At 41.8% G+C, this 21,680-nt stretch overlaps 1 protein-coding gene across 3 annotated transcripts in view; it reads left to right on the forward strand.

The window, feature by feature from the left end:
- Positions 1-21,680, forward strand: part of srgap3 (SLIT-ROBO Rho GTPase activating protein 3) — a 38,260-nt gene that overhangs the window by 12,937 nt on the left and 3,643 nt on the right. The window contains exons 3-21 of one of the 3 annotated variants that reach the window (XM_037490408.2): positions 3,564-3,726; positions 5,467-5,529; positions 7,498-7,683; positions 9,089-9,217; positions 11,207-11,428; positions 11,579-11,680; positions 12,316-12,513; positions 12,774-12,858; positions 14,717-14,744; positions 15,088-15,190; positions 16,107-16,167; positions 16,766-16,843; positions 16,929-17,063; positions 17,545-17,650; positions 18,426-18,653; positions 18,806-18,879; positions 20,771-20,951; positions 21,088-21,237; positions 21,354-21,669. In XM_037490408.2, coding sequence (XP_037346305.2) covers positions 3,564-3,726; positions 5,467-5,529; positions 7,498-7,683; positions 9,089-9,217; positions 11,207-11,428; positions 11,579-11,680; positions 12,316-12,513; positions 12,774-12,858; positions 14,717-14,744; positions 15,088-15,190; positions 16,107-16,167; positions 16,766-16,843; positions 16,929-17,063; positions 17,545-17,650; positions 18,426-18,653; positions 18,806-18,879; positions 20,771-20,951; positions 21,088-21,237; positions 21,354-21,669 — 2,608 coding nt within the window. Of the gene's footprint in view, positions 1-3,563; positions 3,727-5,466; positions 5,530-7,497; positions 7,684-9,088; positions 9,218-11,206; positions 11,429-11,578; positions 11,681-12,315; positions 12,514-12,773; positions 12,859-14,716; positions 14,745-15,087; positions 15,696-16,106; positions 16,168-16,765; positions 16,844-16,928; positions 17,064-17,544; positions 17,651-18,425; positions 18,654-18,805; positions 18,880-20,770; positions 20,952-21,087; positions 21,238-21,353; positions 21,670-21,680 lie in introns of those variants that run through there. The other 2 variants (XM_037490409.2, XR_005121648.2) reach the window with 2 other exon arrangements.

Genomic DNA, 21,680 nt, shown 5'->3' on the forward strand with positions numbered 1-21,680 from the left:
TCAAGCATTTCAAAGTAGATCATCATCATACATTTAAAATGTACAAAATCAAATTAGAGTGGATAGGGATAATCTGTCATACTTCATACATATTCACAGATGGCACCATTAAAAAGACAACTCATGCAATATTGATATGGAGAGTAACCTGTCTAGAAGAGATAAGACGGGGCTTGTGCTGATGTCCAAATCGGGGTGTGTGTGTGTGTGTGTGTGTGTGTGTGTGTGTGTGTGTGTGTGTGTCTATCTGAGCAATGGGTGTGGGATAAACTGGGGGAGAAAATTGTCAGGTATCTTTACAGCACCAGATCTTTGTATAGTAAATGTGAAATATTTTAGTTTTGAAGCTGCTTTTGCTCATTTCCATGTGACGGCTCCGTTCATTTCATGGTCAGCATGGCACATCTTTGAAAATGTATCAATGGGTATTTCAGTGAGATGCAATGGTTTTGTTATGACGAATGATGTCCGCTGAATAGCCCTTTGAACTACAATTGTCAATTTAGTCCCATAACCATGTCTGCTTTCAGCAGCTTGGGGGGCAAAGGGTAAGAGGTGAAACTATTTCCCTTTAGGCTGGGTTTGTTTGAACACAATAGTCCATTCCCTAATTGTGTCAGGTTGACAAGTCGAGCTGGTTGAAGACAGCACGTGCACCATCGATAGATTAGCTGGTGTACAGTTTGCTTTTCAGATCTTGTCAAACCCTTCATTGACTATTCATCGTGCTTCACTCTGCTCTGGCCTCTGGTCTGTGCAGCTGTGCATTATTAGATGTTGGCAATGTGTCTCCACACAAAAGAAGCACTAAAGGATGTGCAGATCAGCACTGTAGCATATTGAAGCCATGCTTAAAGGGGGGCAAAACAAATTTGAATGGCAAAGCTGGCTGCATGTGCCCACATTCCCCTTGTCTTTTGAAACTGTTTTTGGCTCCCTCTCCGTTTCTGTGGCTGTTTCATTGATAAGCACCAGGCAGGCAGGGAAGGGATTAAAGAACTTCACAGAGCCGAGTCCTGGTCTGATAAATACACACTTCCTTCTGGAAATCCTGGCTCACTTGCATTATAGGCCCTGGGTTATTAGATGGTGGCATTCACCATTCATACACTCTTTTCTGTTGATGTGTTTCTGCGTCTGATTTGCTGCACGCTCCTCCATGCATTAATAGATGACACTGCATGGATGTGTGTCTGTGTCACAGAGACAGTGAAGCAGTGCATAACAGCCAGGCATTGCTTCGCAGGATGAGACCGATGTAAAAGGAGGCGAGAAAAGCTTCACTCAACTACTCATCCTTCTTCTCACTTCTCCAGACTCTCAGAGCTCGTTGTTTGCCTTCTGCATATTAATGAGATCCTCTGTAAATATGGATCACACAGAGCCATCCAAAAGCAACCCTTATGAAGACTTCTAAATTAGTTGACCTGCTGGCTCTTAACCGATACTCAGCCTTTTAGAGGAATCATCCGTCAGTACAGAGTAGACACGAATGAGTTTTACTGCATGCTGAAGTAGATCCTTTGGGATGGATGAGTCTCTGTCCCATGAAGTAAATCAAGGGGCTACTGTACATTTATTACCATGGTAAACTACATGCAGAATTCCTGCTGATACACAGGCCATTACTCCCAGGTGTACTTCTGATCAGGAAATGTTTGCATTGTTATTGTAATACATTTAGCTCAAGGCATGGCTATGCTTAACCGAAATCCTTGCATCTCTTTAGATGCAGATCATATTTATATGGAGGGACTCAAAGTCACTGTGATGAACATTTAACTGGTTAACATTCTTAAACTAATACTGATGCCTATATGTGACCTACTTACATAGGTAAACATCAGCAAGAAGATTTTTTTCTTGCCGTTGGTTCAGATCTGTGCAAAATCAGATGAAATCATGCAGGTTCAGCAGAGCTTCCTCAGCTCAGACTCTAGCATGGCTTCTGGTAGCGACCAGCGCAAAGGATCCAGATCCAACTACCCTGCAATCTAAAGCTCCAATGGGAGGTGGAGAGCTCTGGAGAGCGGCTCCTCCGGCAAGGAGCTGAGCTTTGAACGCGAGCCAAGGTTTTGCTGGTCAGACCGTCAGACTTTACCTCGCAGTAAGATTAAGAGGTTTTCTAAAGGGACTCTGGTGCTAAGAAACCGTACTTCTCTTGTCCACATGAACTGTGACAGTTTCAGGAGGTAGCTTTACACGGAACATGTAGCACGAGCATTAGACACAGGACGCTAAACACATTTAACCAGGGCCTATGATTGACCTGAACTGGAAGGAAAGCTGTGGAGAATAAAGAGGGAACTAAAATGGACCTAGTTGAGCTAAGGGATGTGAAGAATCAACTTTCACCAATTTTTACGGATTAGCAGAGAGTCAATGTGCTTATCTGTATAACCACAATTATACATCGAAGAGCTGCATCCCTTAAAGGCCGATTAGGTCAGAGAAATAGGCGTAGAAATAGGCCGTCCCATAGGAGAGAAGGAGAATATGCAGTATTGTTTGTAAAAACCTAAATCCTACCTTTCATCTGGGTTCATCTAATTTAAACCACAAGTTAATGTCCAATTTAATCATTTCATTATTACCCCTTGATTGCAAGACTGAAATGACTTTTTTTTTTTATTGCAAATTAATTGAAAGTGTGTCTCAGGACACTATTCTCAATGTAAGCGGGCTGTAATAAATGGATGGATTAGGGCTCTTAGACATGCCATCCGGTTTTCTGCCCCTCACTGATGACACAAGAACAATGTGCTGGTGTTTGTGTCTGCCTGATGTAAGTCTGTTTGGGGGCAGAGTTAAGCAAAGAAAAAATTGGGAAAGCACTTTGGAGTAGCTAGATATTAACTTCATTAGATGTGATTAGCATTATGGAAGCTCTGTGAAGGGGTGCTTTGTGAGGTTGGTTCTCCTCATCACTTTTTATCCACCAGTGAAACACTATGCCCCACCCTGCTCTGGCTCTCTCTCTTTGTCTCATCCTCCTCGGGGTAGGTTGATTGATTAATACTCAGACGTAATCATGACAAGCGTTTGAAAGAATTGTGTATGCGTGTGTGGCTTTGTGTTTATGTGCCTTGTTCTTTCTATCACCCGATAGATCACCTGGGACAGAAACAGATTAAACTGATTTTGCATCAATAATGGCCCATGGCATTTTACATTCAGTGTCTTACTACATAGTAGAATTATTTGGTGTATGGTTGAAGACGGATGAGAAATTATGGAGTTGTGAATGAAGACATTCACCAAAAAAACAAGGCTACATTAGGTATTCATGCCAGACAAGGTTGTCTTCTTTTGACAGATCATTGTGGATTGAATGTTTATTATAAATTTAAATGCTTTTGTCATAAGGCAAACCATATTATGTAAAGCACCAGAGTGCAGAATGTGAGCATATGTATGACCTCACATACCTTGCTATCTTAGTCCTGTTGTAAAATTAGTGTTTTTGCTTTTAAGCTTCAATAACAGAAAATTAAAATGAATGACTTACTACACTTGTTCATACCATGACAATCTAACAGCCCTGTCTTTTTCTTGTTTTTCAGGAAAGACCAGCACCTGCTGTCCTCAGTAAATTGTTGGTACCTGGTGCTGAACCAGACGAGGCGAGAGAGCCGTGACCACTCAACCCTCAGCGACATCTACACCAACAATGTCATCTTACGCTTGGCTCAGATCAGCGACGACATCATTCGCCTGTTCAAGAAGGTCAGTGGAGCCATCATCCTTCGGTCTTTGTTTACTGCTCTCATCACTAGCAGGCCTGCATAACATGTTAAAATGACTGAACAAATAACACAAAATGAGCTTAAAGCTTTCATTTGCTGCACCTTGGGCCTTGTTGTTATACCTTTGTGGTACATGAAGTTGGACTTGTATGACAAGGTAAAGCGGCTAAAGTGATGGATACCTCTCCACTCTTTGGCTTTATTTTGGCCATAACATACTCAGAAATGTTAGCTAGAATGTTGTGGTGCTGTGAGCTCTGTCTCAACACACGTGAATTCATAAGTTATAACTATCCTTATTAGCTAAAGTTTCCCTAGTTCATTTAGGTATGTGATGATTGTAATAAGTCTGTTTTTATACTACAGCAGGTGTAAAATAGCTTCTTATTGTCCGCCATGGAGGGAACATTTTATGAATGACTAACAGCTTTTTATTAGCACTGTTTGAGAAGGACCCGGCACATCTCTTGCAAAGTGTGGCATTACTTTGTTTAACTCGCTGGTTGAATCCTCCCTGAGTCTCAGATGCCTCATACAGATGCTGTTCACCAGCCGCTGGAATCTTCTGTGGATATTTCCCATTAATCACGTTCAGTCCAATTCTTGTTTGAGAATGATTTACTGCGTAGCCTCAAGACGAAGTAAAAACAACAAATGACATCTTTTTATTCCGAAAATTATTTAGTTTTGTATCTTTTTGATGAGGTTGGAGGTAACAGTACTCCATTTAAGCACATTTAGCTGCATAGACAAACATGTTAACCTGGAGATAGGCTGGCCTTCTGTGTCTGTATGGGATTTGCCTGAATTGTTTCAACAGTTTTCAACACGAGAGTGAATGATGAAATAGAATTATACATTATTATTACAAAAAACATCTGATGCGCAGTCCTCTCCCATGTTGTGATGTAAATCTGCGCATTTACGATGTTGCATCAGATCATCACACTGAAAAATGGTGCTACTGTTTCATTATCCCGCCTTTTTCATCTTCAAATAAAGGCTATATGCTTCTCTCCAACACACCTTTTATTAGATTCAGTTATTTGTTTCTCCAATCCAGGTGTGTCACACGTTCTTTATCACAAGGCAAGCTGTGAATACGTACCGCAGCCTGCGTTTACAAAGCTGTGAGGAGACAAGGCGTCTGTTTCTTTTCAAGAAAAAATCTTAGTTTGGTGGCAGAAACAGATGATAGCTCAAGCTAACTTCACTATTAAAAGTACATATAAAACCTGCAAATAGATACTGATACTAGATGACTTTGTAGAGCACAATAAACAATACTGTTTTTCTTTGAAAGAGGATTTCACACAGTGTTGTCACACCTTGTTGCACTTCACAGACACACACACACATACTGTACACACAGGTATTAGATCAGAAATGACACATTTCAAAAAGTGGTGGAAAAGTGCACATATAAAGTGAAATAATCTCAGGCGATTGCACCATAAGTTGTGTGTCAAGTACATTTGTACAAAAGAGGTACAATACATTCAAAGCACAAGGTCTGTAATTGCTTGTACACTTTGCAATAGATTTGTGAGCCTCAGTATTAATTCCATTTTGTAAGCACTGTTCTCGTTATTTTCTTTCATTTCTCCATCCAGCATGTTTCAATCATTTTGTCCTTATAACCGACCAACAGGTCACAACTGAAGGCTCCAACATAATTTGTTGTATCACCGCTGATATATTTCTGCTTGGGGTGTTTCAGAGCAAGGACATTGGGATCCAGATGCACGAGGAGCTGGTGAAGGTGACGAATGAACTCTACACTGTAAGTAATACACAGGGTCTGCTACTGCCCGATGCCTTATCTCATATCTACGCGCATCCTGTTATCTTTCCTCTCTCTGGCTTTCTGAAATTATATTTCATGTTCTCTCTTTTTTAGTTATATTTTTCTACGCTTTTCTTCTTTTTTCATTTAGAGCTACTTTTGCTTTTTTCACCCCTTTTTATCAACTGTTGGGCATCCTGAAGCTGAGTCACATGCATATCATATTAAAAGATGCTGAAAAAAAGCATGAAAGGTTCAAGTTTGGTATTCAAGAATCGGTAAGACAGAATTAGAGGACCATATTAAAAGTATAAAATCTTCCATACCACATTTTCTCAAAGGTATTTAAATGGGGTGTCAGCACATTACAGTACTGAATTGTTAAAATTTGGGAGATGAACGTATGTGATTTTTACATAGTGGCGCTGCACTGAGCGCTCTGCTGAGTTACTCAACGATGGAGTCATGGTGCCCGAAAGCTGGATAAGCTCCAGGCCACTCCAGCAATATATCTAGCAAATAGTTGTTTTACGGAAAGTGAAAACCCTGTTGTTGTTCTGGTGGCTTTTCATCTCCATCAAACCTGAAATGAGAAATGAGAGCAGAAGCCAGGGTGGATGAGGAGCCAGTCACTTCTCAGCAAAATGTGTCTGTAAAATTCAGTTTTTTTTAGCTTTTACCCATTTTAATTTCCTGCTGCAGTGACTTAATATCCCCACTGGGATCAATAAAGCTTATCTTATCTGTCCAATCTACCTGGCATTGGATGTCTGCTTTTCAGACTCATACACGGTTATTCTTCTGTTAACAATATCTCCTTCAGACCAAGGTGCTGATTCCATTCATTTAAGCATTTGTAGTTCAGTCATGGCTTTCTCAGCAGTATTCAATATTTACTCATAACGCCTTAGAGCCGAAAAACAAATAATAAATATAAATAAATATCAAAATATCAGAGCACACAGAGGGGGAACATACATACTGCTCATGTTGCAGCACTATCACAGGGTTGGACGTCATTGGATGTTTATATTTGCAAGTGGCCCAAAACGGCACGGTGGTGTGGTGGTCGCCACCGTCGCCTCACAGCAAGATGGTCCTGGGTTCGACTCGGGCCCAGCGGCCTTTCTGTGTGGAGTCTGCATGTTCTCCCCAGGTCTACATGGGTTCTCTCCGGCTTCAGTCCAAAGACATGTGCTGGGGATTAGGTTAATTGGGAACTCTGAATTGCCCTTAGGTGTGTGAGTGTGAATGGTTGTTTGTCTCTGTGTTAGCGATTGGCTGGCGACCGATCCAGGGTGTACCACGTCTCCCAGCCGAAGTTGGCTGGGATTGCCGACCCCCCTGTGTGCAGGATAAGCGGTTTGAAGATAGATGGATGGAATAGCTACATGAGTAGCTCTGGATAAAAGGCCCCCTCTCCCAGCTTTAGTTCAGCACCAAGTGAGCATTACACTCTTGATCCCAAAGAACAAATAAATCGATGTAGAAGATGCAGTATGTTGAAGACCTCACATCTGGAAAGACTATCTCAATGACATCTGGGACAAGTAAAAGATGCAGCATGCTTCTGTCTTGTCTAACGAGGCTTTTCTTTCACTACAGTCTTGTCATCGCTATGTTGATGTGGGGTGTCTGAGTTTGAAAAGTTTAAGTGTCAAAGCCATGAGATTACTGCAGAGATCAATGTTGTTACTGTTGCTGTTCAAAGGAGCTCAAAACGATAAGTATAGGGTAATGCTAAAGTTGTTTAATGTTAATCCCCTTATCGCTGCCCATCTAAATCCCCTCCCCCATCCTTAAAACAATGTAATCCTCAGGTTTTTCACCTTTTTTCTTTCAATCTTCTCAGTACATATTGTAATAAGCTATATTATAATAATAATAAAAATAATGACGATGATGCTGATGATGATGGTAATGGTAACGGTAATGTTTTGAATATCTGTCATCGTCCTTCTGCAGGTGATGAAAACATACCACATGTACCACAATGAGAGCATCAGTGCAGAGAGCAAGTTGAAGGACGCTGAGAAGCAGAAGGAGAAGCAGTTCAGCAAGTCCGGAGATCTCAACGTCAACCTCCTGCGCCACGAGGACCGCCAACCAAGGCGCAGCTTTGTCAGGAAAATTGAGAAGATGAAAGAAAAAGTGAGTAGGCACGATTTGTGTTGTGCATGTTAACATATAGGGCCATTGAGCTGCAAATCAGTTGGGTATTTATGCCAGTTTAGACAGTAAATGTTTGTAAAGAGTTCGCTGATACTCATAAACCCACAAAGAATTAACATTAAAACCAGCAGTTCCTCCTAGATCATCAGAACTTTGTATCTTCCTATAGCTTATTGTTTTTTTTTTGTTTAACTTCAACCGATCCAATAATTAAATTTTTATCACAACAGGCAGTATGTTTAAACCCACTGTGATTGTACACATTTTGAAAGACAGACAAAATGATCGACCATCTGCTGAACACAGCGGCACATTAAGTCTCATTTTTGCCTCAGGACTTAGAATAGACCACGAACAGAGTGAATAGGAGAGTGAATATGTGAAATCAGAAATGTCTGTCCGATCATGTCTGCGGGACGCTTTGCAAATTGTCACCAACTAAAGATATATAAGCCCATACAACGTATGTGTAATATTCACAGTTATTGTAGGTTAAGCAGCTTCTCCTGACGCTTAATGAGAAGGTTTGAAGTAAATGGAGGACCAGTTCTACATTTTGGGCTCATGAGTAAGAGAAGCAAAGACCAGCAGGAATATTACGTCAGAAATCTGAGTCACAGGAGAAACTGTAGGTCTGAAACCAATAATACTGACTGACACGCAATATTCTGCCAACAACCCAACTCGCTTTCCATATTATGTAGATTTCTTCTTTGTATAAAGGTTTCTCTGGCAGCAGACTACGGCTGGTGGTCTCTGGCGCGCCATGTACCCATGCATTTTTCACTCTGGATCTTATTCTGGAAATTCTACTCGAACATCAACCTCACATCATCTCTCAGGTGTCAGGATGACAGCGTCTCTCACTCCTCAGGCTGGTTTTGTCAGAGATGCTGCTCGGCTAGGCGACTGAAATGTATTTATAACACGCAGCATATCAATGAGTTTTCACCGTACTTCTTGTTTTTATTTTTTTGTTGTATTGTTGTTTTTTTAGAATCTAGTGGAAGTGATTTATGAGAATCCACACTTTCATGGAATAATTTTACATTTTGGGAAACTTTTTCATTTCTTTTTGGTAAATATGTTTTTCACACAAGTTTTATCTTCTAAACTTCCACCTGAAAGTGAATAAGCACAGACACCAACATTTTTCTCTGAAGCCACATTTCACTAACCTCTGCTACTAAAGTCCTTACTGACTAAATCCCGGCTGGGACACAAGTTACTATCTAGACGTATCTCCAAACTCTCCGTGCCGTCTCTGCGTCCCGAGGCCGGTCCCAAAGCTGCCTGAGCAAACACTCAAACCCGTCCCACTGCTTCACTTCTCTGCACTGATGGTTTTTCTCCTCATCGGCTCTGTCTCTTCTCTCCTCCCCAGAGGCAAGCCAAGTACTCAGAAAATAAGCTGAAATGCACGAAAGCCCGGAATGACTATTTGTTGAACCTGGCAGCAACAAATGCAGTTGTCGCAAAATATTACATCCATGACGTCTCTGATATGATCGATGTAAGTATGCGCCAGGCACATGTGTTTATCTCTCTGCTGGGATTTCTCATGTTGATTTAACCATGCAGCACTGTGGCTTTCCTCACCATCTGTTCCTGAGTTGCATTCACTCTCAGTCTGTTAGCTGTTTATTTTTCAGCTGCTCCGTTGGCCCCAATGAATGCATTTGCTATAATTGTTTCATTAATAATTACTGCACAGCAAACCTATGGCTGATATTCTGGTAACTGATTGCTTCTGAAATGAGTGTCAGCTCAGCGCTTTGCAGTGTTGCGCAGCTACAAAAGGACATTTTGGACTCCATCATCAGTTTTGACACCTCTGGGTCGTGGTCATTCTGTTGTTTGGGACGATCGCAGCACGTACTCGTGGTTGTTTGCTTCGAACTTTCATAAAGTAAAAAGTACGATGCAAGACACATGCCGACTTAGTTGTTCAATAGAGGGAGACTGACACAATATGCCCTTTGATACATATACAACCGAAAATGACATGGAAAGTCGGAATAGTTTAAAATGAGAATTTTAAAATGAGTTATTCAGCAAACTACTAATGCTTGGAAGAGGATCAAGAGGATCTGTGTGCATGAATGCAGCTCCAGGTGACTTCCTGCCACTCTCCCTCCAGGTAAAATGTCTAAAGGCGTTATTCTAGAGGCCATTTTAGACAAAATCTTGTTCTGTGTCTTTTACATGTCAACATTTCAGGATGGTGTGACTTTAAGACATGTTCTCAATAAACATTTCTTTATCTATTTTGTTTTTCATCTAGTTCCTCTATTATGCAAGGTTGTTGTTAAGAAAAAGGAAGACAGTTGTCAGATAGCATCAATGACTTCAAACTGATGAAGAGTAATTCTGAGCAACACCAACATGTTGCTATGTTGCTTTGAAATAATCGATGCTGTGAGAAGTGAGGTTGTTTTTTGCTGTCTGTATTTCACCTTGCATTCAAGATACGTTTAATTACCTTCAAAGGTGAATGTCATTATTGGAGGTGCAAATAGTTAGCTGTACAGTACAAAAGACAAAAAGAATAATTATGTACATAGTGGTTTTGCATACGGTACATACATTTATAGTGGTGATTACATGCAACAGTGAAAGTTTAAAGGCAGCCTATTTAACCATGAGCTTATTTCAAATGAAAATATAAATATATGTATTAATTAAAGTGAATATGCAGTATTCACCTACAAAATAAATTCTTGCACAGTTCTAATGGCAAAGATATAAAACCGATGAAAGTGTTGCGATTAAAACGTGTATCTAATCTTCCTTCCATGAAAATCCGCTTACATCAGGATTCTGCATATGAACGTGCTCTTACTCAATTTGCTTGTTTAAAAAGAAGTTAATTTGTTCTCTTTAGTCTTTAATCTATTGAGCCACTTTGACTGAGTGGTGCAAATGAGGCTTGTGCACTAAAGTGGAAAGAGTACTTCCTCAGTGCTAAAGAGTGTTTACATAGTGACGCAGTAAGCTGTCAGCTGCCTCAAGCTCCCTCTGAATCTCCTCACCACCATCTTCTGCTTAATTAGGTCACTTCATCCAGCTCGGTATGATAAGACTCAGTAATTATCACTGGTGTCCTACTGTGCTAGCTCCTGTGTTCTGTGAACCCTACTTCTATTGATGAAAGGTGATCCGTAGCCGGATGTAATTCTGTATTTACTACATTAAATAGGTCTTAACATGCTAGAAGGTCATCAAACTAGCCAACTCTGCAAAAACGTTTTGCATTCCTCCATTTAGTCTGATAAATCTATATTCATTTGTCAAAACAAAAAACAAGTGTATGGTACTTTACTGCAGGAATGTTGCAGGAGTGAGGTTCAGCACTTCATGACATCATTGTTGTTTTTGGTTCCCTGAAACACTGATTTTCAGGACTGTGTTGACTTCGTCTTCAGACTCTATTTTGCAACTGCGTCCACTGTGACATTTACACAATGTTTTCCTGGTTATTTATCAAACATAATCTCCACAGTGCTGTGACCTGGGCTACCATGCAAGCTTAGCACGCACCCTCAGGACCTACTTGTCTGCCGAGTATAACTTGGAAACATCACGCCACGAGGGACTGGATATCATAGAAAACGCGGTGGACAACCTGGATTCACGCAGTGACAAGCACAAGATAATGGATATGCATAACCAGGTGTTCTGCCCTCCAATGCGCTTTGAGTACCTGCCACACATGGGCGACGAGGTGAGGAGCTTAATATGCTGCAGATTTGTTTTTCACTTAACTGTAAAATTAAGATGTCACTTACTGAACGTATTTACAAATGTACCTTTGACCGTACGAGGGATATTTCTTCATCCGCGGTAAACCCTGTTAACTTCTTCCCCTCCTCAGGTGTGCCAGGTGAGCGCCCAGCAGCCTGTCCAGACTGAACTGCTAATGCGTTACCACCAACTGCAGTCCCGCTTAGCTACGCTAAAGATTGAGAACGAAGAGGTGAGGATTTATGATGGCCCCGTGTCTGTCCAGCAACCCCCCCCCCCCCTCCACCACTGCCCTGAGCCCCGCCCCCCCCAAAAATGGCAAGCTCTGCCTCATTTACCCTGGAGCCAAGTAGGAGGGCCACATCACCATCTGTTCTCATTGCAATTACACTCCAATGACCCTCTCTCTGCAGGAGGCAAGAATATATTAAGTTTGTCACAGCATCTGTGTGTTGTCATTAATGTTTTCTATGATGTTATATGTGAAATTGTGTATTTTGTAAAGAAGAGAGGACTTTCTCATTACGTGCTACCGACACAAAAGCGCAAATAGAGGTTTTAATAACAAGGCCCTTTTAGACTCTCCTTTGCCAGTGACTCTGCCTCTTCCCTATCTCCCTGTGTTGTGTGCTATGGAGGATAATAAGGAGCCCTGCCATTATTGGAAATGAACTATATCTCAGCACAAACAAAAGCCTCCTTCAGTAATTTACACACCATTTGGTTTGGACATTTCTCCTTTTCATGTCTTAGTGTAACAGTTACTGTAGTTAAAATATTTGTCACAAAAAAAGTAAAATATGAGAAAAGACAGAGTATAATGCGATGCCACATATGTCATCTTCTTACTTCTCCCCATCTGTGCAGGTGAGAAAGACCTTGGATGCCACCATGCAGACGCTTCAGGACATGCTGACCGTAGAGGACTTTGACATGTCCGATGCCTTTCACCACAGCCGCTCCACTGAATCTATTAAGTCTGTGGCCTCAGAGTTGTACATGAGCAAGCTGAATGTAGCCAAGAGGAGGGCCAACCAACAGGAGACTGAAATCTTTTACTTTTCGGTCAGTCCATTTTGATGTGTCTATTCTTCCGAAATGTTAATGGCTTTACTTGCCTGCCGTGAACCCAGCGTTGCTCTGCTTTGCAAAATCAAACCATCAGTATTCATGTCCACATGCATGCTCTGCAAATAGAAATGAGATTAAACTAGAAAAGGATTGAATTTATGCTGATTTGATATCTGAATCATTTCATTGGGCTCATGTAACAGCGGATTAGTGCATAATTTGACTCATTGTTGCCTTCTTCTCTCTATATGTAGAAATTCAAAGAGTACCTGAATGGTAGTAACCTCATCATTAAGCTGCAGGCCAAGCATGACTTACTGAAGCAAACATTGGGCGAAGGTAAGGAGTCGATTCTCTTTGTCTGTCTTCATCTATGACCCAGAAAATCCTTTCACAGCTCTGTAAAATCCATGCCCTCGAGTGATAATGCCGCTGGTCTTATCTAATTAGGAACAGCGAATGTGGTATAGGATTCTGCAAACACAAGCAGGCAGGAATGAATGAGAGCTGATATTGAAATAGAAAATGTTCACAATAAAATCAGACCATATGTACTTTGAAGTATTCATTCCCCATTCGGCTCATCTCCATTGGTTAAAGCATTATCTGGTTAGTCTCTATGTGGTGAAGCTGCAGGGAGGTCTTACATTTTGATGCTGCAAGAGAAAGGCTTCTCTCGGCCCCTCCCTTTCCCAGGGGTCTTCTTGTCACCTCAGCCGTGAACAGTTTATGCCCAATCAATCAGCAGGACCAGACACAGGCCCATTTCTGCAGCTGCTCCTGCATCAGGGATTCACCTCACAGAAAAGAGAAGAAAGCACAGGCAGCTGACGCCTGGCATTTCCTCATTTCACTCCTCGGATTTGTTCATTTGTGTTTTTATTTCCTCCGAGCTTTCAGGACCTCAAAAAGTCTTTGTAATTGACTCTGTGGCAAACTATCATGTGCACGCTTTTGCATTCATAAACACTCACATTATAGTTGATATCCCTCTTTGGACAGAGCTATTTGTTTGTCCACGATGGAGCAGCTAATTGAGTGCATGAACACGCATAGCGTCCAAAGGTACCACCCGTGCTTAATTATTCGGCCAATCAATCAGGGTTGCGCCACGCTCATTAGCCCGTTGCTTCATGCCCAAAATGCCGTGTTTGTGTATGTGAGTGGTTGTTTGTGTTCATGACAGAGGGAACAAGATAAGACTGTTGGGTGCCACATAGTGTTTACATCTTACTGCAAGTATTAATGAAAACATTATATCGAGCCTTGGCACCAGACAAGACGGTGCTGGGATATCGGCCAGCCCTTGTTTCCCAGATAGGGAGTCACCGATTCCCTTGTTCAGTAAATCCGATTTCCACTCAATACCCCTCTATCAATGACTGGCACTTTTCAAATGAATTTAAGGGAAAATCAACTCAGATTTTTTTGCTCATGCTTGAGAAAGTCTATGATTTTGGTTTGTCAGAGGTAGGCAGAGGCTATCACTCAAAGGAATGGTGTCTGCGAAATGTGCTGTTGTTCATTTTTCACATTTCACACACCCTGTCCATCTGCCAGAAGGATGTGTTGAGAAATGGCTTAGCCTTTGCTCTCTGCGTCCATTGTTAGAAGTAAAGACATAATGTGGGAATGCTTTCAGGGGGGGTTGAATACAGACTGCCTTCCAGTTAATAATCCAGTCACTGGCAGACAAAGACACAATCTCAGTTCCCGAAGACAATCTGGGTCCTCTTCAAATCAAGTGACCAAATGATGAGGGTTAAAAGTTGAAACATAAAACTTGACATATTCTTAAATTAGTCCAAAAAAGGTTAGCTGAGGTTATTGATGACCTTACATCTTTTTTCCCATGCATATGCGTACTACATATGCGCCAGTTGTTGGAAATTCATCACAAAAGGCTCAGTGAACACACAGACCTCCCCGACATAATACACACACTGCACCAGCCAACCCCTTTTCTTTGCTCTGCGAGGGGGACTAAACCCCCCCCCCCTGTCCTCTAGGTCCCATGTGGCTTCAGCAACGACTTCTTTTCTCAATGGTGTCAGACTGCTCCATCCATCTCTCCCTCAATAGTCTTGTTGTATTTCATCAAACCCTTCAGTGATGGTGGACACTGCTGGAGTCTGGATAATAAGCACCACAAAGATTTAACAAGTCTCTTCTGTGTTTTTTGTTGTTGTTTCCTCAGGGGAAAGGGCTGAATGTGGAACTACAAGGTATGCTGTCCTTTGCCTTTCAGCCATGAAGCACTTGTCCTATAGTATTTTTCAGATTGTTAGAATATATAAGAAAATACATGTAAACAATAATGGTTTTGTTAAATCTGTTGAAGTTGCGACGGGCCTTGGTCTCGTTTATGTGCTGTGTTTTTAGTAAATCAAGAAGTGTTTAACTGAAGATCCGCTGACTTTTGTCACGCGTCAATATTGAGTTTTAATTTAATAAAAAACCAATTTTTTGTTTAAGTAAATGTTTGTTCATTAATGCTTTCTCTTGCCATGTTTGGTACAGTTTTCAAAGAACATGGTGTCTTTGTATTATTTGTCCATCACTCCACAGGCCCCCCACCCTTCCCCCTAAACCACAGAAAATGCGGATGCCTAGGCCACGCTCCATGTTTAACCATAAGCTGTTTAACGGCAATATGGAGACCTTCATCGAGGTACCTCTGGTGGTGTATGTCTGAGCAACCCCTGTGGAGCAGGAGGGCAAGGCAGCTAAAGCCTTTGCTCTCATTCTCTTCCTCCCTTTGGTCTTCTGTTCCACCCTCTTCCAGCTGCCCTTTATCGTGATACATAACGCCTCTGTTTAACCCCTAATCCTCCTCCTCCCTTCTGCGGTTCTGCTGGTGTAGACAGAGCGGCAGTCAGCTTATTGCACTCCAGAAGAATATACCATCTCTGGCCTTATTTTTGAACCCACTTTTTTACACGATTGAGAGGCAGGAGACAAGCAGTGGATCTGCTTTGTCCCTCGCTGCACCCAACACTTCACTGCATTGCAGTAGCTTTCCCATTGCCGGTCCCTGTGCTCAGCCTTCTTTAACCTCCTGAAGGGTGATTCGTCATCCAGGCTTTTCTAACTCTGTGCTTCTCTCCTCCTTTGCTACCCCGTGCTTTGTGGCTTTCTCTCCCAGAGGAAGAAGGAATGCCCGTACCCGCGTTCAGGTACCTGTTGTTGGAGCCTGTAGTTCAGGGCACAAGGGCACTGAACTGGGTGCAGCTCGGGCTCCTCTTGCATGCTGCTAGTTTCCACAACTGATGAAGTTTTTAATAACAGCGTCTTATAGTCTGCATGTTTTTATCTGTTGCTCTTAATGCTCTCAGATTTGCAATAAAATGTTAATGAGGCATTCGTTTTGTGATGAAATGGAGCATTAGACTTCCTGTCTCCCAAGTCTTTAATAATATGCACTAGAACACGGGACTCTTTATTTGTGGGTATTGATAAGATAATCTTAATTTGCTTATTACAACATTTTGGTGATGGTTACTTGTTAATAACATTGCTGTATAAATGTTTTTCAGCAATGGGTGTATATTTTGTCTGAGTTTAATTTTTTAATAATTTGATTTCAGGATTCAGGTCAACCAATCCCACTAGTGGTTGAAAGCTGTATCAGACACATCAATCTTTACGGTAAGTCTCACATCACGGTGCTGTGACTACTACCTCTGAGCGAAAAGACGGAACCTATGGAGTCCTTTTGAATATTCCCTCAGCCTCATGAGAAGTGACGGCAGCTATTGGACGAGGCAATCCATTTCCACAAATGACCTTAGGTACTGACCTCCTCTGCGCTGCAACTCTAGTCTCTGAGTCGCTCAGCGGCCTGCCAGTGATTTGACAAGCTCATAGCGACAGATCACACACACAGAGTTTAGAAAGTCTCATTTGTCTTTTGTCTTGGTGTAGTCAATCCCCCCCCCCCCCCCCCTACACACACACCCACTGTGTTTATAACTCCCCCTTTTCCACCTTCACATCTGTCTTTGACTCATTTCTGTAGCCTGCAGGCCTCTCTGAATCTGGACCCAATGAAACTCCAGAAAGCTGATTAGGAACCCCTTCTAACTGAAACCATATGTTGCAGAGGCCTTCTCGTGGAAAAATACGCATCTCCCTTTATGACTAGATTACATTTCCTGCTCTGTGTTATGTGTTTCCAACGGAGCCGCATGAGGCTGGCAATGGTCACTATAGCGTAACTCTGAATCCTAGTTTTTATTTCTTTCAGGCTTGCAGCAGCAAGGGATCTTCCGTGTGCCGGGATCACAGGTGGAAGTTAATGATATTAAAAACTCCTTTGAGAGAGGTGGGGCAAAAACAAATGGCATCCCCCCCCCTTTTCATGTAAAGAATACTAAAAAGATAAACCCACAAAATCTTATCTATATCAGGAGAGGATCCCTTGATCGATGACCAGAATGAGCATGATATCAACTCAGTGGCGGGGGTGCTGAAGCTGTACTTCAGAGGCCTGGAGAACCCCATTTTCCCAAAGGAGCGCTTCCTGGACTTCATCTCTACCATCAGTGAGTCACGCACAACACAAAAGCAATCCCAGTCACTAGTGAACACACCTTGCATTCTCTTAGAAACTCCGCTTTACTGGCAGGGAGAAAGGCATGCGCTGCAGCATGTGGAACCAATCTCACCACCAGGGCTCTCTGCCTGATATTTAACGGAAGAAGGGGAGCGAGTTCACCGCAGAATAATTTCCCTGCTGTTCTACAGTAATAGTTTGATCACTGAGTGGTGCCTTAGTAGTCTGGTGAAAGGCAGAAGGGGGGGGGGGGCATCCATTAAAGGGTCAAATATCAGTTTTTGTAATTCCTTTTGCTTTAGTTCACTTTGATCATTGCTCCTTGCTAGGATCTGGTGTATATTGTGTTTTAGTTGACTGATGTTAATGTTTGGTGGCCATATATGAAATATTAAAGAAATATTTATCTTGTTTATTGAGGTGTTACCCACAGTTGGGTCACTTGTCTGTGTCTTTACTTTTTGTTTCAGAGCTGGAATCTGGAGCTGAGAGAGCGCATCACATCCAGCAGATTACTGTGACTCTTTCTCGTGTCGTCATAATTGTCATGAGATACCTTTTTGCTTTTCTCAATCAGTGAGTTTGCACAGATTCACCTTGCAACATTTGCAACAGTTCCTAGGTTACGAAGACAACAAATGTAAAGATGAATTCATTCTTTTCACAAAAGTCAGTGAGATATTTATGAGTCTTGAGCTTGAGCTTAAGTTGTAGAAATAATTGTAATTTTCAAAAATGTTGAACAAACACAAAAAATTGAGAGTAGGGGGAAGACAAGATTGAATAAAATAAAAATCAGTCTGCAGTGTTTCAGGAGTCATTTATGGTCTCGGAAACTCATGCTTCACTTAAGCACAGTACCTGAGTTACTGGGTTTGTCTTCAAAAACCAAAGAGTTTGATTTTATAGCCCAGGCCCCTCGTCATTGATGGAGGTGTTCCAGCTGTGGTTTCACTGCTTATCCTCAGCTAGTTTATAATGTGCAAAGACCCATCATGACTTCTTCATGTACCACCAAATGATTTGGATTCTGGCAGGTGCTGCCTAAGTCTATTTGTTTGAGGGGTGGTGGTTCAGAGGGCTTTTTAAGCAAATGTCTAACTAAGCTGTGCAATGGAGATGTAACACTTCATGTCAAAACTTTATTGAATGTAAACCAGACTCTGACTCTTTATGACACGGGCTGCTGCATAGTTTCCTTTCTAACAATGGAACACATGACTACTAGTATGTCATTATTTTCAACGACTGATATTGTTATAAACACAGTTTTATATGTTACCTTTATGTGTTTAAGTTGCTTACATCTTTAAACACACAATAACTGCCCTTTCCTGCCCCCCCCCCACAGTCTCTCCCAATACAGTGACGAGAACATGATGGATCCATACAATTTGGCCATCTGCTTTGGTCCAACCCTGATGCCCATCCCAGATGGGCAGGATCCTGTATCGTGCCAGGCACATGTTAATGAGGTCATCAAGACCATCATCATCCACAATGAGCTCATCTTTCCCAACCAACGTGAGCTGGACGGCCCGGTGTATGAGAAGTGCATGACTGGGGGGGAGGAGTACTGGTGAGTATTGGTGGTTAGCAAAATACAGTTATGTCATGATTTCATGTTTTGGTTCAGAGAAAAGGGTTTTATTTTATGCTCCAAAAACAAATATTTGTATTGTTCCAACGTCTATACGACCATAACATTTCCCTTTCCATTGTCTCCCATAGTGACAGCCCCCACAGTGAACCAGGAACTATTGACGAGGCTGACAATGGAACTGAACAACACACCAGTGATGACGGTCAGTACATACATGTTGGCCTTTTTTTTAGCAGAGAAGTTATTACCCAGCTTTTTCCCTAGGGATGGCAATGTAGGTCTATTGGTCCGTGGGTCTGTTTGTGAGTGAGATCTAGCCAGAGGCCTTTGGATCGATTGCCTTGACATTTAGTTCAGAAATTCATGGTTCATGAGAATGAGCTGATATTCGTGGTCTTTTGACTTTGTACCTATTGCAACCAACATGTTGACATTTGAGTTATTTGACAATGATTGTTCAGCCTCTAAAGGTGGTAAAGAAGAACTAGTCACATTTTATCTGTCAATTTTTCTTTAATTTGCACAATTCTTTAGACTTTGTGAACCAGTAGCTGTACTTTATGTATGGTACTAACTAGCAACTGTGAGCATGCTAACATGCTAAACTAAGATGGTATCTGTGAGCTAAAGTAAGTTAGTATTATTATTGTGAGCATGTTAGCATGCACATACAGGTGCACGGAGCTGCTGGCATGGGTTTTAATCTTCACGCAGGCAATTTTCTGATGGATTGTGTCTAATGATAATTGTTATTCGATATCAGAGTATGCATAACATTATATTAGTTGAAATACCATCTTTTTAGATGTGTGACTATCTCATATTTTGCTTAAAAAATGTAGAAAATCAAAAATAAGTTAATATTTTTGCAAAAAGTATAAAAAGGATTATGCATAATATTTGCCATAAGGAGAGGATAAGATAGCTGTATAGAATTACCTTTTTCGTTGAGGGCTTTTGACTGAAAGATGAGTTGGGAGGTCTGTGCTGCAAGAGCTTATGATTGCACGCCTTTGTGATGTTTGAAGTTGAGTAACAGTGTCGGCATGCAGTGCTTCCTCGTTGATTTGTCTTTGTGTGCGTGTGTGTGTTTGTGTGAGAGAGAGAGAGAGAGCGAGAGAGAGAGAGAGAGAGAGAGAGGAAGAGAGTCTTTCTCCTCCCTCTTCCCCCACTTGCTCTTTGTTCACTGTTAGCCAGCAATTCTCCTGAGACTTTCTCCTTTGTACATTATTTCCGAAATTATCCTCTGAGCTTTGAATACATAACTGGGCCTTGCACAAAAGCCAAAACAAGTGTAGTAAACAGAATAATATCTCCGGTGTCGGATGTGAAGAGTCAGTGTTCAAACGCTTGTGTGTATATATCGAGTGTGTCGGGTCAGACTGGGGTGACATTTGTGCTGTTGGTTGCATTTGTAATGAGCCTGACCCTTTATTTTCTTACTTTAAAGACACACAGACTGAATCACTGCTGTAGGATCTGCCCCTGCTGCCGTTACGTGACCTTATGATCAGTTGGTTTCTTCTTGCAGTAACTTTTTAATGAAAGAGAATTAAGTTTCAGAACTAGGAACCTTTTCTGTACCTTTTTCAATTGTCAATACTTTTTATATATATATATTCTTGGTAAGAGCGAATTGCTGTCACCATACAGTTAACTCTGGCTGACCCCTGGTGGCTGGCATGCTAAATACAAGACTTGGTTTTCTTTTTCGACTATGCCAAATCCTCCGAATACATCTGACTTATGACCTAAAATAGTTATTTCTCAAACAACATGTTTGAACAGTAGTGCTTGTGTGTCATGCAATCATGTGTTTTGTAATTATTGATCATCATTTTTCTCAATGTTTGTTATATAGCATTGTTCTTTTATATTACGTTTGAGGGATGGACAGTGTGAACTGATTGATATGACAAGCATTTTCAAGGTAACATTGTAGAATGTGCAGCAAAGATCCAATGAGTAACACAAAGTCAAAGATCCCCTGTTTTTTATTATTGAATGTTTTTTCAATGTAAATACTAAAAATGGTCCAGAAGTGTGAATTGTTTTGTTGATGTATGTTTTTATTTTTATTTTCTTGTTTTCAGAGGTTGAACAGATCGAGGCCATTGCTAAGTTTGACTACGTAGGACGTACTCCCAGAGAGCTGTCATTCAAAAAAGGAGCCTCTCTGCTACTGTATCACAGAGCATCTGAAGACTGGTGGGAAGGACGTCACAACGGTGTGGATGGCCTCATCCCACATCAATACATTGTAGTTCAAGACCTGTGAGTAACAGCAGTTTATCTTGTGTCAATAATTCTCTCAATTACCTTTAGAATCATGATCAGTAAATGCTGTCATACACAACGCATACTTCTTATGTGTGTTTTACGCTCACCATCAGTGCCTCTTCTCTTTCAGGGATGATGCTTTCTCAGATAACCTTAGCCAGAAAGCCGATAGTGAAGCGAGCAGTGGACCATTGCTGGATGATAAGGGTTCATCCAAAAATGATGTTCCGTCACCATGTGAACAATCACCTGATTCCAACTTTGGAGGAGTCATGGGGAGGTGAAAAACAAATAAGAATAACACAGTGTAACAAAATCTTGTTATAGAACTTCTGGAGAGGGATATTGAGGCGTTTTCCCATTCGAATGTTGATCCCAACTCTTCTCCGGCTTTAGGGTAAGGCTAAGGTCCGACGGAGGCACAGTACCACGTCGCCGGAGTGGTACGGACACCCAAAGCCCAACCAGAGGAGCTGATACTCCACCAAGGGCTGCAGCTTGTCCCAGCAGCCCCCACAAGGTATCCATCGGCAAGGGTCATGTGGAGAGCCCAGAAAAGAGGCGCCTTGGCACCTTTGGCAGCGCAGGAAGTATCAACTACCCAGACAGGAAGGCCTATCCTGAAGGCCACCCCCTGAGGCCGCTGCCGGGGGCCACTCGTCACAGCAGTCTCGGGGACCACAAATCCCTGGAGACGGAAGCTCTAGCTGAGGTAGGGTGAGA

The sequence above is a fragment of the Pungitius pungitius genome, chromosome 8 (assembly GCF_949316345.1).
Source record: "Pungitius pungitius chromosome 8, fPunPun2.1, whole genome shotgun sequence".
In the NCBI taxonomy this organism is placed as follows: Eukaryota; Metazoa; Chordata; class Actinopteri; order Perciformes; family Gasterosteidae; genus Pungitius; species Pungitius pungitius.